Source organism: Ctenopharyngodon idella, chromosome 9, assembly GCF_019924925.1.
Source record: "Ctenopharyngodon idella isolate HZGC_01 chromosome 9, HZGC01, whole genome shotgun sequence".
Lineage (NCBI taxonomy): Eukaryota > Metazoa > Chordata > Actinopteri > Cypriniformes > Xenocyprididae > Ctenopharyngodon > Ctenopharyngodon idella.
In genome coordinates this window covers 36950531-36963983 of record NC_067228.1, presented here as the reverse complement: position 1 = coordinate 36963983, position 13453 = coordinate 36950531, and the positions used below count along the sequence as shown (strand labels likewise).

Sequence of the window (13453 nt, the reverse complement as noted above, 5' to 3'; positions counted from 1 at the left end):
CCTTACAAAATTTACCAGTGTCTCACAGATTAGGTCTTATTTCTCTGCCAGACACACTCTTCATAATATTTATAGTAAACCAGCGTCACGATGTGTGTACAAACACAACATCCGTCCCTTCAGGACGGTTTCTTAAAGGTCAGACCGCAAACTGCTCTCCTCCGCTGAAGAATCGACCATGTTTGAGTGAGAATGAGCGTATGCTCAGATGACAGAACGATGAGGAAAAGTCTGATACAGGTGTTTGGATTCTTGTTTTCCACCCTCGGCTGGCTCTTCGTCAGCTGCACACTAGCCATGAACTACTGGAGAGTCATCTTTGTAGGCGGCAAAGGCGGCAGCTGGATGATCAAGTCATCCTGGTATTGGTCAAACCTGTGGAGGGACTGTGTGACGGACACGTCTTCTGTCACGAACTGCAGAGACTATGATGTGCTGTGGGCTGTCACACGTAAGTCCCCTTTAATGAGGGTTGATTCATGGGAGAGATTGAGTTATCTGACCTCTTGTGCCTCTTGAATAGCGTATGTTCAGGGCGTCCGAGGGCTGCTGATGGTCGGCATGAGTCTAGGGTTCGTCGCTGCTGTGCTCTGCTTCATCGGCATGGACTGCACATACATCGGTGGAAGTGGGAAAACAAAGGATAAAATATTATTCTCCGGAGCAACTTTTCATTTTGTCGGTGGTGAGCAAAACCATTTATCGAATATTTATGCATTCAATCTATATGTGTCCACGCAAACTGTTTATGCAGTAAAGTGGGGCTCTAAAGCTTTAAATTCTTCCATTACATGGATGATCAAAAATCAGCATGGTTCCTCCTAAAACTATATATTTTAAAGACAAAGTATGGGAAAGTGTTGTGTTTTACCAGTATTCACCCATACATATATTAAGAAATCTTTTGTTTTCCGTCCTCACAGGTGTGTCAGCGCTTGCGGCGTATTGTTTATACACAAACAGGGTCGCCAGCACTGCCTTTTCACCTGCTGTCGACAGAAGTATTATAAGGTACATGATACTCCAAGAAAAGGCAATGCCATACTTTAAGATTAATTATCCAAACTGGGATGTTTTCAATCGAGCAGTAGCACACGCTGCGGCTTGTGTTGGTTGCAGCAGGAGAGTTGAGGCAGGATCTAGTAGCAGCAAATTTATTCAAAAGGAAAAGGCAAACAAACATACTAAAAGACTTACTAATAGGATAGACAGTTAACTGAACAGGGAGTATATACACACAGACTAAATAAATGAATTAACATGGGGATGCAGCACAGACGTTTGTAGCACAGACAGTTTTACAGTTTACTGCACTTTGATATTCTTCTAGTTATTTCCCTATAGCGGCTAATAAATCGGAAGTCTCACACATTCACAGAACACACCTTACAAAAAGGTGGATAATATTAATTAAATAAAAGACTACTTAAGTGCACTTAAAGAGAGACACTTTCATCGCTGTTTACACTTTTAAAGGTGCACTTCCAAAAAAGGTAAACTTAAAAGTTTAACTTTAAAGTAGATTTTAAATCATTGTTTTAATAATCTGTTGTCACTTATTATTATGTGTTGACTATGAGCCGTAGAGAAGAAACGTACACTCGCTCCCGCTGTAATCACACACTCCAGCTTCACTCCAGCTTCACTCCGGGTTCCACATTTTCACACTGGTAATCATGGAACAAGAGAAAACAGATGCTCTGACTTTCAGAAACAGGCCTGGAAATGAACCGGCACAATCCCAACTAAAGGCCCGTTCACACCACGGACGACGACTACAATGATAAAATGACAAAAATGTCTTAAAATCTATCTAAATGTAAAAGAATAGTAAAAGAATGTGTCCACACCACAACTCTGTGAAAGTGATTCCATCATTCTAGTTCTTCATCATTGTTAATGATTTTTTCCAGCTAAAATAAATAGGATGAAAATCCCTTAATTGTCCTCCATTAATATTGACACTCTTGGTAAATATGACCAAAACACACCGTGAAAATTGTTTTTGCCATTTCTTAGTTTTTCATTTGAAATATTAAAAAAAAAAAATATCTTTTAACTGAAGTAAAATTACACAAAAAAATATTAAAGTCAATTTATAAAAGGTGTCTTTATCTACTATTTACTTATGTCATAAAAAAAAAAAATATTTTTAGTTACTCACTATTAAATAATTATTAACTCTGACTTTTGCCTCAAACTCATAATTACTGCTTATTAACAGTTAGTAAGGTAGTTGTTAAGTTTAGGTATTGGGAAGGATTAAGGGATGTAGAATATGGTCATGCAGAGTAAGGCATTAATTAACAGCCAATATCCTAGTAATATGTGTGCTAATAAGCAACTAGTTAATAGTGAGAATTGGACTCTAAACTAAAGTGTTACCCGATGTAATTATTGCACACAATAAGTGAGTTGTATCGATTTGTGTTTCACTGCTGACACACAGAGCCGAGAGCACAGTAATGAAGGTCGGTGTGGTTATATGAGGCGCTGGGGAAAGACACCAGCAGGAGGCGATGAAGAAGCTGTTGTACACCGCTGTTAGTAAAACATGTTCATACAGTGTTCAGCTGCTCAAATCAAGAAAGGGCTTGATGGTTTTTACTTTGTCATTATGATGTGGTGTAGATTGATGTGAAACCTACAACACTTTAGCATACTCTCTGAATCCGCTGTATTTCAGAGAAATATCTGGTTTATGTTTACACTAGTATAATGAGGATAAAAAATCTATTCAGTGCTGATTGTCAGATGTCAGAGATGTACAAAAGAGGCAGATGTTCTGTTTACTTGCATTATTACTCGTCTGCATTATATTTCTGTACTGTGTAGGTATGGGATTGGAACTCCGATATTCCTCGGATTGGCCGGAAGTTTCTTTATAATTCTTGGATCTATTTTATATGCAGTGACAGTCATCCCAACGAGGTAAATACTTGCTTCAGTAAAACTTACAAAATGAATTAAGAATATTTGATAACACTTAAAGTTAAAATCAAAGGGTGCTTCAGCTAGGCATCAATTCAAGGGGTGAACACTTATGCAGTTAGTTATTATAAGTTTTAATTCTATCTTTTTTTTCTGAAATGTGTCACTTTGGATTTCAGTGGCATTGCATAAGTTGTCATTTTTACATTAAAAAGTTCTGATTTATCTTTGTTTCATTTGTACATCACAAAAACAGCTGTTTAACAGGGTGTGTAGACTTTTAATATCGACTATAACAAGAACTAACAATGAGCAATATATCTATACAGAATTTATTAACCTTTGTTAATGTTATTTAATAAAATGTCCATGTTAGTTCACAGTGCATTACCTAATGTTTACAGATACAACATTTGATCTTAAAAATGTATTAGTGAATGTTGAGATGAACTTTTTTTACAGAATTTTTACAGAATTTTTTTTATCTTAATGTTATTGTTAACTAATGTTAACAAATGAAACCTTATTGTTACAGAATATTTTTATAGCAAATGTGAAGATTGATCTTCAGTTCTCTTCTGTAGAATATTGAGTGCGTTTGCAGCGAGTGCAGCAGAAGCTCCTCCGTCGTACGGCCAGCGGACGGCCGGTAAATCTCTCTACACTACTGCATACTACGCTCCGTCACAACGCTCCAGTGGCTCTCGCGGCTCTCGCGTCTCACACATCACAGCGGAGAAAATATCTGCCAGAGACACCTTTGTGTGAAACCTTAAAAGAGCTCTGTAACATGACAACCAGCAATAAAATCTAAAAACTGCTACATGCTGGATTCATTTTGTGAAAAGTCCTTCAGTTGGTTCTAGTCATTGATCCAACTAATATTTTATGTTATTTGTTTAGTCTACGTTCTTTATTGCCATCACTGATTCTCTGAAGAACCTTTAACATCCATGGAATCACAAAAGGTTCTTCATAGTGGAAAAAGGTTCTTTAGATTGTTAAAATGTTCTTCACACGAAAAGAAAAACAATGGGTATTTTAAGAACTGATCACTAAAAAGTTCTTTGGGGAATCAGAAATGGTTCTTCTATGGCATTGCTGCAAAAAACTGTCTTTTGTTGTTGCCTCCCAGTTACAGCCCTATCTAACAGCACATGACCTCTATGAGCCTTTCCAGCCTGGCTTTCGTCCACTACACAGTACTGAAACAGCCCTGGTTAAGGTTCTTAATGATCTCCTCACAGCTTCTGATTCTGGTTCTCTTAGCACTCTCCTTCTGTTAGACCTCAGCTCAGCTTTTGACACTGTAAATCACAAGATACTTACAGCAATTGGGATTTCTGGCACAGCCTTTGACTGGTTGTCCTCCTATTTGACAGGGAGGTAATAAATTGTTATATACCAGAAGCACAAATCATCCACCAAATCCATCAGTTCTGGTGTACCTCAAGGATCTGTCTTGGGCCCTCTTCTTTTCACTATTTATATGTTACCAATTGGACAAATAATTCCACTGTTGTGCTGATAACATTCAGATTTATTTTAGCACACCTTCCACTTCAGTGTTTACTCCTTCTATATTAACAACTTGTATCAAGGAACTCAAGCTTTGGCTGGAGGCAAATTACCTAAATTTAGTGAAGTTCCTAAATGTAATTTAGGGAGCTCATCTAATCTTCCAATCAACAGCCAGAGTATATAAGCAGTGCTTACCTCTCTTCAGTCTGAGCTGTTTCAGCATCCCTCCACCTCCCCAAACGCCACCTTCATCTCAGGTACCTTGCCCTATGTAATCATATCTTATATTTATTCACTGTGGGTTTATATCAGAGCTCGAGTTGAAGCTGCTTCATCGAGCCCCTCATCAGTGGACAGCAAGCCAAATAAGCTAACCTAATACCTTAAAGATTGAGGTAAAACTGATCATCTCTAAATCTGTTGTATCCAACCTATCCGGTCAGCTGACAGATTTGGATGGTGACTTGATAATGCCCTCTACGACAGTTTGAAATCTTGGTGTTCTCAATGATTCCACTCTTTCATTTAATGATCACATTGATAAAGTGGTAAAGAAAGCTTATTTCCATCCTCGTAATATCTCTCGTATTCGATCCTCTCTTAGTCAGCAGGATGCTGAAACCTGTAATACATGCCTTTGTGACATCTCAACTAGATTACTGTAACTCACTTCTTTATGGCCTTTCAGCTAAAAATATAAAACGATTACAGTATGCTCAAAACTCTGCAGCCCGCTTGATTACTTACACAAGAAACAGTGAGCACATTACTCCAGTCCTCTATCACCTTCAGTGGCTTCCGGTTTCCTTGCGTATAAACTCCAAGGTACTAATTCTCACTTACAAAGCTCTCCATAACCTTGGTCCTACATACTTCTCTGACTTACTTCAGCCTTATGCTCCTGTTCGCTCCTTATGTTCTTCTAGAGTGGGATTGTTAGTCACCCCTATGTTTAGTCTGGTGACTATGGGAGCTAGGGCTTTTAGTGTCGTGGCTCCCAGATTGTGGAATGCTCTTCCTCAAGACATCCGTCAAGCATCCTCCTTTCTCTCCTTCAAAAACTTCTTAAAAACACATTTTTTTCCTCTGAAAATTACTCTTAAGCTCTCGATCTGTAAATTGTACCTTGTTATGGATGTTATTTATTTGAATCCCTCTTTGTTTGTATCTCTAACCTAACTTTGTAAGCGACCTCTGTATTTTACTTTTTTACATCAGTATGTGTATTGTGTTTTGATGTCGATGTTTATTTGGTTCTGTTCCTTAAACTTGTCTTTGTGAAGTGACCTTGGGTGTTAGAAAGGCGCTATATACATAAAAATTACTATTATTATTATTATTTTGGAAACTTTATTTTTAAGAGTCTATGAGGAGACCATGTGATAGGGGTGTCTGTATATAATAAACACAGTGTTTGAGAGTGGCATTGATGACACCACAAACAAGCAGTGTCCTCCACCCTCAGACCAGTGAAAGCATTAGATCCCTTCAACACCTTACGGAAGGTGCGTTTGTCTTCTCGCTGAGTTAAGATCTTTAAAAGATCTTCTATATTTTCATCTAGCTGCATCAGGCACATCCCAGCATGCATTACAGAACGGTGCTGATGTACACTGAAATAGGCTGCTTTGTAGCGTGCGTCTGCGGCTGGATCTTGGTCTGCTCGACTATGCCGACGGAATACTGGACTTACTCTGAAGTGGACAGTTTAGTCCTCACGTCTTCTCACTATTTCTCCAACCTCTGGAAGGACTGTCTCTCCGACTCCACCGGCGTCTCCGACTGCAAAGAGTTTCCCACGCTGCTGGCTCTGCAGAGTAAGTTACTTAATTCCAGTCGATCATGTCTCAGGCTGGCTGTTTCTGTATGGACACAAACCTTAAAGATCCTGAACTTTTGCACTGTTAGTGTGTAGGGGGTGAAAGACATCGAACTATCACTGACGGTTATTCTGATTCAAGATTACGTGGAACATGAATTTAACACAATAATTATAGGCACAGATAAATCATAAAAAACTGCTATATTCCATAAAAAATAAGGATTGTCAAATTGTCAAGGACTTGGGCGAAATATTCATCACATAATACAATATTAGTGCATTGTGAAAAACACTGTACAAATAAATGTGACTATTGCTGTGTCCATCTTTCAACAGCATACATTCATCTGTGCCGATCTCTCGTCATCACATCCATACTTCTGGGATTCTTCGGATCCGTTCTGGCATTGGTGGGGATGAAGTGCACCAAACTCGGAGGCTCTGAAATCGTGAATGCAAGAATAACCTTTTGCTGCAGGGATCACCTACTTTCTATCCGGTAAACGTCTGCACTTGTCCGGTCTGTCCAGCATGTTTCTGCTCCTCTGAACTCGTCTTCGTCTCTGTTTTAGGTTTCTGCGGTATGTTTGCTTACAGCTGGTACGGCCACAAGGTGATTTCTGAGTTCATGGATCCCAACTACAAGGCCAAAAAGTGAATATTTCAATACAGAAGTGAAGTCAGATAAAATGTGCTCTTGATACGGATCAGAGCTGTAAAGGTGTTTCTTGTGGCGGCAGGTTTGAGCCGGGAGTGGCACTGTTTGTGGGCTGGGGTGGATCGGCGCTCCTGCTGGTCGGAGGACTCGTTTACAGCATCACTGCAGGGAACCAGGCCTGCCAATCCAGGTATCAGCACACAAAATAATAACCTGTACATCTAAGTGTATCGCACAAAGACATCTTTCAATCACAAAATGTGTGATATTGTGCATTAAAGTCCCCCTGTAGTCAATAATTTTATCCCTTAAAACTCATCTTTGATCACCAATATTACATATTTAAAAAAATTCTTCATGCCTTAAAATAGCTTGAATGTAACTCTGCACTTTTTTCCTCATTAATGTACACACAGCACCCCATATTGACAGAAAAACACAGAATTGTTGACATTTTTGCAGATTTATTAAAAAAGAAAAACTGAAATATCACATGGTCCTAAGTATTCAGACCCTTTGCTGTGACACTCATATATTTAACTCAGGTGCTGTCCATTTCTTCTGATCATCCTTGAGATGGTTCTACACCTTCATTTGAGTCCAGCTGTGTTTGATTATACTGATTGGACTTGATTAGGAAAGCCACACACCTGTCTATATAAGACCTTACAGCTCACAGAGCATTAAGATTCTCTGGTCTGATGAGACCAAGATAGAACTTTTTGGCCTTAATTCTAAGCGGTATGTGTGGAGAAAACCAGGCACTGCTCATCACCTGTCCAATACAGTCCCAACAGTGAAGCATGGTGGTGGCAGCATCATGCTGTGGGGGTGTTTTTCAGCTGCAGGGACAGGACGACTGGTTGCAATCGAGGGAAAGATGAATGCGGAACTCTGCACCTTTGCCTCATTTACTGTAGTATATGCGGTTCTATGAATATGCAAATTAGCCCCGCCTCCACTCACTCACACCAGCTCAGAGATCCACACGTTGATGATCACACTTTGACGTGATTGGTTACAAGGTAGTTTGTGACGTCAGAAACACCAGCGATTTCAAACCGCGGGTTTGAGACTGTCTTTGATTCACTGCAGTTTTAAGGAGAAAATACTCAGCAATGGTGTTGACTGATGAATTTGCACATGGTTTGTCTTAAAGTATATAAAAAAAACACCACATAGACATATAAACAACATTAAACACTTGATTTTCACCACAGGGATTTTCACCAGTTTCCTTGAGATTCACCCTTAAATACAACAAGGGGTTATACTGTATTTTAAGGTGTCCTTGTTACAGCATAATTCTACATTTAGGTACTGAGTAATATAAGGTAACCACATGGGTTAAGATCAGGTTTGGGTGTAGGTTCAGGGCTCATACCTTGTTATTACCCAGTTATTGTAATTACTATAATTATAAGTACACAGTATGCACATGCGAAACAGGGCTGTAAAATACAGTGCTGCCAGGTTTGGTTTAGGGTTAGTTATATGTGGTAATGCATAATTTAATGTTATTACTCCAGTAAGTACATGTAACAAGGACACTAAAATGAAGGGCCCTATTTTAATGATCTAAGCACATGGTCTAAAGCACGCGGTGCAAGTGCACTTAGGGCGTGTCCGAATCCACTTTTGCTAGTTTAACGATGGGAAAAATTGTCGGCACACAAGGCGCATGGTCTAAAAGGATTGTCCCTCTTCTCTTAATGAGTCATGGGTGTGTTTTGGGCGAAACGAGCAATAAACCAACCAGTCTCATCTCCCATTCCCTTTAAAACCCAGTTGCGCTCACGCCATGGCAGATTCACTGTTTAAATGGCGGAATTTGCAAGCGGAAAAACTGAACGCTTCTCTAGAGAGGAAACGGATCTGCTCATGCGTGAAGTTAAAGCGTGAGCAGACCATCTACAGGACAAGCCGCATTCCACCAAAGCATTTTTATCTTCATGCACACAATAATAATCTTTTACATTGTAATCCTTTTATTTTTTAATATTTGTCATGTTTGTGTGCTGCTGCGCGTCCCTGTGTGTGTAATAAGCAGAATGAACACGCGTTGTGCACCCGCATATAGGCGCATATTACTAACACACTCTTTAAATAACAAAACAGATATTGCGCCATTGACTTTAGAGCAGGTTTCAGTTGGTCAATGGCGCAGTCTATTTCAGTTCCTCAAAATAGTAACACAGCGACGATGCGCCTGAACACACCTCGTCTTCAGACCAGCACGCTCAAAATGCATTTTCTATTTAAACAACGTGGCGCAGGACGTGAAAATGACAACTGTGTCGGGCTGAAACTAGTAAAAAACGCCTGGCACCGCATTGTGCCGGGACTATGAGAGGGCCCAAGTGTTACCGAACATTCATGTGAAAGGCATCTAATGTGTAATCAAGAAAGTGTGCTAAACTTGAGATTTTGAGTTGTTCAAAGTCAATTTTAGTTAAAATGTAAGTTTCATAAATTGAGGGGCTGGGATTCTGTTTGATTTCTGAAGTGTTTCCCCTGTTAACACTTTATTTCAATGGTCCCCATTAGACATTCTACTGACTATAAGTAACTTTAAAACTGCATGTCAACTTATTTTACCAACCCAAACCCTAACCTAACAGTCTACTAATACTCTAATAACTGCTAGTTTACAGTGGGTACGGAAAGTATTCAGACCCCCTTAAATTTTTCACTCTTTGTTATATTGCAGCCATTTGCTATAATCATTTAAGTTCATTTTTTTTCCTCATTATTGTACACACTGCAACCTATATTGACAGAAAAACACAGAATTGTTGACATTTTTGCAGATTTATTAAAAAAGAAAAACTGAAATATCACATGGTCCTAAGTATTCAGACCCTTTGCTCAGTATTTAGTAGAAGCACCCTTTTGATCTAATACAGCCATGAGCCTTTTTGGGAAAGATGCAACAAGTTTTTCACACCTGGATTTGGGGATCCTCTGCCATTCCTCCTTGCAGATCCTCTCCAGTTCTGTCAGGTTGGATGGTAAACGTTGGTGGACAGCCATTTTTAGGTCTCTCCAGAGATGCTCAATTGGGTTTAAGTCAGGGCTCTGGCTGGGCCATTCAAGAACAGTCACGGAGTTGTTGTGAAGCCACTCCTTCGTTATTTTAGCTGTGTGCTTAGGGTCATTGTCTTGTTGGAAGGTAAACCTTCGGCCCAGTCTGAGGTCCTGAGCACTCTGGAGAAGGTTTTCGTCCAGGATATCCCTGTACTTGGCCGCATTCATCTTTCCCTCGATTGCAACCAGTCGTCCTGTCCCTGCAGCTGAAAAACACCCCCACAGCATGATGCTGCCACCACCATGCTTCACTGTTGGGACTGTATTGGACAGGTGATGAGCAGTGCCTGGTTTTCTCCACACATACCGCTTAGAATTAAGGCCAAAAAGTTCTATCTAGTTCTATCTTCTCCCCCGAGAGAATCTTATTTCTCACCATCTTGGAGTCCTCCATGCGGGCTTTCATGTGTCTTGCACTGAGGAGAGGCTTCCGTCGGGCCACTCTGCCATAAAGCCCCGACTGGTGGAGGGCTGCAGTGATGGTTGACTTTCTACAACTTTCTCCCATCTCCCGACTGCATCTCTGGAGCTCAGCCACAGTCATCTTTGGGTTCTTCTTTACCTCTCTCACCAAGGCTCTTCTCCCCCGATAGCTCAGTTTGGCCGGACGGCCAGCTCTAGGAAGGGTTCTGGTCATCCCAAACGTCTTCCATTTAAGGATTATGGAGGCCACTGTGCTCTTAGGAACCTTAAGTGCAGCAGACATTTTTTTGTAACCTTGGCCAGATCTGTGCCTTGCCACAATTCTGTCTCTGAGCTCTTCAGGCAGTTCCTTTGACCTCATGATTCTCATTTGCTCTGACATGCACTGTGAGCTGTAAGGTCTTATATAGACAGGTGTGTGGCTTTCCTAATCAAGTCCAATCAGTATAATCAAACACAGCTGGACTCGAATGAAGGTGTAGAACCATCTCAAGGATGATCAGAAGAAATGGACAGCACCTGAGTTAAATATATGAGTGTCACAGCAAAGGGTCTGAATACTTAGGACCATGTGATATTTCAGTTTTTCTTTTTTAATAAATCTGCAAAAATGTCAACAATTCTGTGTTTTTCTGTCAATATGGGGTGCTGTGTGTACATTAATGAGGAAAAATAAATGAACTTAAATGATTTTAGCAAATGGCTGCAATATAACAAAGAGTGAAAAATTTAAGGGGGTCTGAATACTTTCCATACCCACTGTACATGTAGGTGCAACACTACTTAAAGTGGACCATTGAAATAAAGTGTAACCCTTCCCCTCGTTTTTGTGAATTTTCTACCAAGATGTCCTGCTACTGAACATAATCATGATTAGATGTTTGTGACTTCAGCTCCAAGACCCGAGAGACGTCAACACGTCACAGTCCTTCCTCCGAGCCGAAGCAGAAGAGCCTGTACACTCCTCCGCCGTCGCCCATCCCGGACAGAGCGAAGCAGACGGCAAGCAGACCACTGAAAGGGTTTCACCGTGTGGACGCTTACGTCTGATATGTTCCTCTCATTTAATCTGGGAATGTTTTACAGTGTGTTTATCTGGAAAACCTCTTTAGTGCTACTGCAAAGCATTCAGTGCAAGTCTTTTTTAACACCATCATTGTGATCAAGGCACCAGTTTCATAGTCACAAACAGAATTGTTTCATAGAAATAAATTGGATATTCTAGTCTGATGACTGTGCCACAGGTGATGCTCTTCAAATCTCCTTTAGGTCTGTTTAGATTCCTCATCTTTCATCTCTTTGTTTCTGTTTTAACTGGATTATTCACGGCTGTTCCATGTCAGTCCATCAGCTCTGTATAAATAGCATTATAGAAGAGTGAACGCCAGTCCTTGGAGTTGATTGGTGGGACACAATGGTTCATTCCAGCGCACCGGTGTGCCATTAGGTGTATTCGGCTTTGGCTGGATTTACTGATGCTTTTTAATGTTTTACTTTTCCTTTACTGTGTAATGTATCTGTTTGTACGATCTGCAGTTACAAAGCTCATAGTCTCGCACAGAGCGATTTATATTCAATCTAACAGAGAACACTGATCCACACGTTTAACAGGAAGCCAATGCAGTGTTGACAGAACCGGCTAATATGGTCACTTCCTAGTTCTAGTAAGAACTCTAGCTGCTGCGTTTTGGACCTGCTGGAGTTTATTTATCAGGCGAGCAGAACAACCACCCAGTAGAGCGTTACAGTAATCTAGCCTTGAGGTCATGAACGCATGAACTAACTGTTCTGCATTTGTCATTGAGAGCACGTCGTAATTTAGATATAGTTTTAAGATGGAAGAATGCGGTTTTACAGATGCTAGAAATGTGGCCTTCAAATGAAACAGAAACACTTTTCATTCAGTACTTTATGTGCTGTTAATACCAGTGTTGGGGGTAACGCATGTTACGTAATCAGATTACTTTTCCCAAGTAGTAAAGTAACGCATTACTTTTTGAATAAAACAGTGAAGCGCAATCTCAGAATTTTACGCAAACCTGTAATAATTAACTATATTAAATTACACAAATATACTTTATGTATTTAATCTCCCTTTATTAACCAGTGTCTTTGCTACTGACCTTCAATGATCTAATTCAACCAGACTAATAATCAAAAATTACTTTAGATTAGATTTAGAAATGAGTGTTGAACTTCCTCCTCCTGTATCCTATTCTTCTTTAATCCAGAATGGCAGCACAGCTGAAAGGTTTGTTTGAGCTGCGCCCTCTACTGTACAGGAGTAAATATACATTTCCTTCAGCCTGAGGCTTATTCATTTTACTTTTGGTGTGAAAGGGCCTTAACATTTGCCAAAAATAGAACTTTTTTGTTGTTATTAAAAAAGCCCAGCCCAGGTGAGAAAAAGTAATGCAAAAGTACTGTAACGCATTACTTTTCAGAAAAAGTAACTAAGTAACGCAATATTGTAATGCATTACTTTTAAAAGTAACTTCCCCAACACTGGTAAATACAGCGCCATATGTACAAGAATAAAGTTCAACTTAAGCCTATACTGCTTAAATACTAATAAAGTGGGGTCTATATTTTTTATCAGTTTTATTTTGACAAGCATAACATATTACGGTTACATGAAAAGAGTTATTACTGTTCCAAAAACACAGATTTGTGAGCATCAGATGAGATGAAGGTGTGAGAATAAACACGAAACACACGTGATCGTTGTCATGCAGTGAATCCGGCCAATCGTGAAACAGCGGTGTTGTCATCAGAGCTCGTGCAGCTGCTCTGGAGAAACTGCTCTCAAATTGCTCTCGCGGTGCTTTTATGCCATAACATCACAGTCCTGTGATCTCAAATCGGACAAAATTTCTAACCGGCATGCACTGCTGCAATTCAGACACCAATCTACATGAACTCAAACACATCTATTATCTGCTTGTCTGATGAAACAAAGCTGTTTCAATTAAGACTGGATGTACTGCAAGTGTAGGAATTTTACAGGATTG

General features: G+C 39.9%; 2 protein-coding genes across 2 annotated transcripts; both read left to right on the top strand.

Annotated features, from left to right (window-relative positions):
* Positions 1 to 9: 9 nt before the first annotated feature.
* LOC127519204 (claudin-10) lies at positions 10 to 3754 on the top strand. The gene is made up of 5 exons (XM_051906751.1): positions 10 to 451; positions 524 to 685; positions 924 to 1011; positions 2836 to 2931; positions 3516 to 3754. The coding sequence occupies exons 1-5, from the start codon at positions 193 to 195 to the stop codon at positions 3697 to 3699; spliced, it is 789 nt and encodes a 262-aa protein (XP_051762711.1). The 5' UTR covers positions 10 to 192; the 3' UTR covers positions 3700 to 3754.
* A 2187-nt stretch (positions 3755 to 5941) lies between these two features.
* LOC127519205 (claudin-10) lies at positions 5942 to 13030 on the top strand. Its single transcript, XM_051906752.1, is given in 6 exon segments — positions 5942 to 6269; positions 6611 to 6741; positions 6743 to 6773; positions 6847 to 6928; positions 7015 to 7122; positions 11336 to 13030. Coding segments are annotated over 6 exon segments (741 nt in total). The 5' UTR covers positions 5942 to 6037; the 3' UTR covers positions 11493 to 13030.
* Positions 13031 to 13453: the final 423 nt, after the last annotated feature.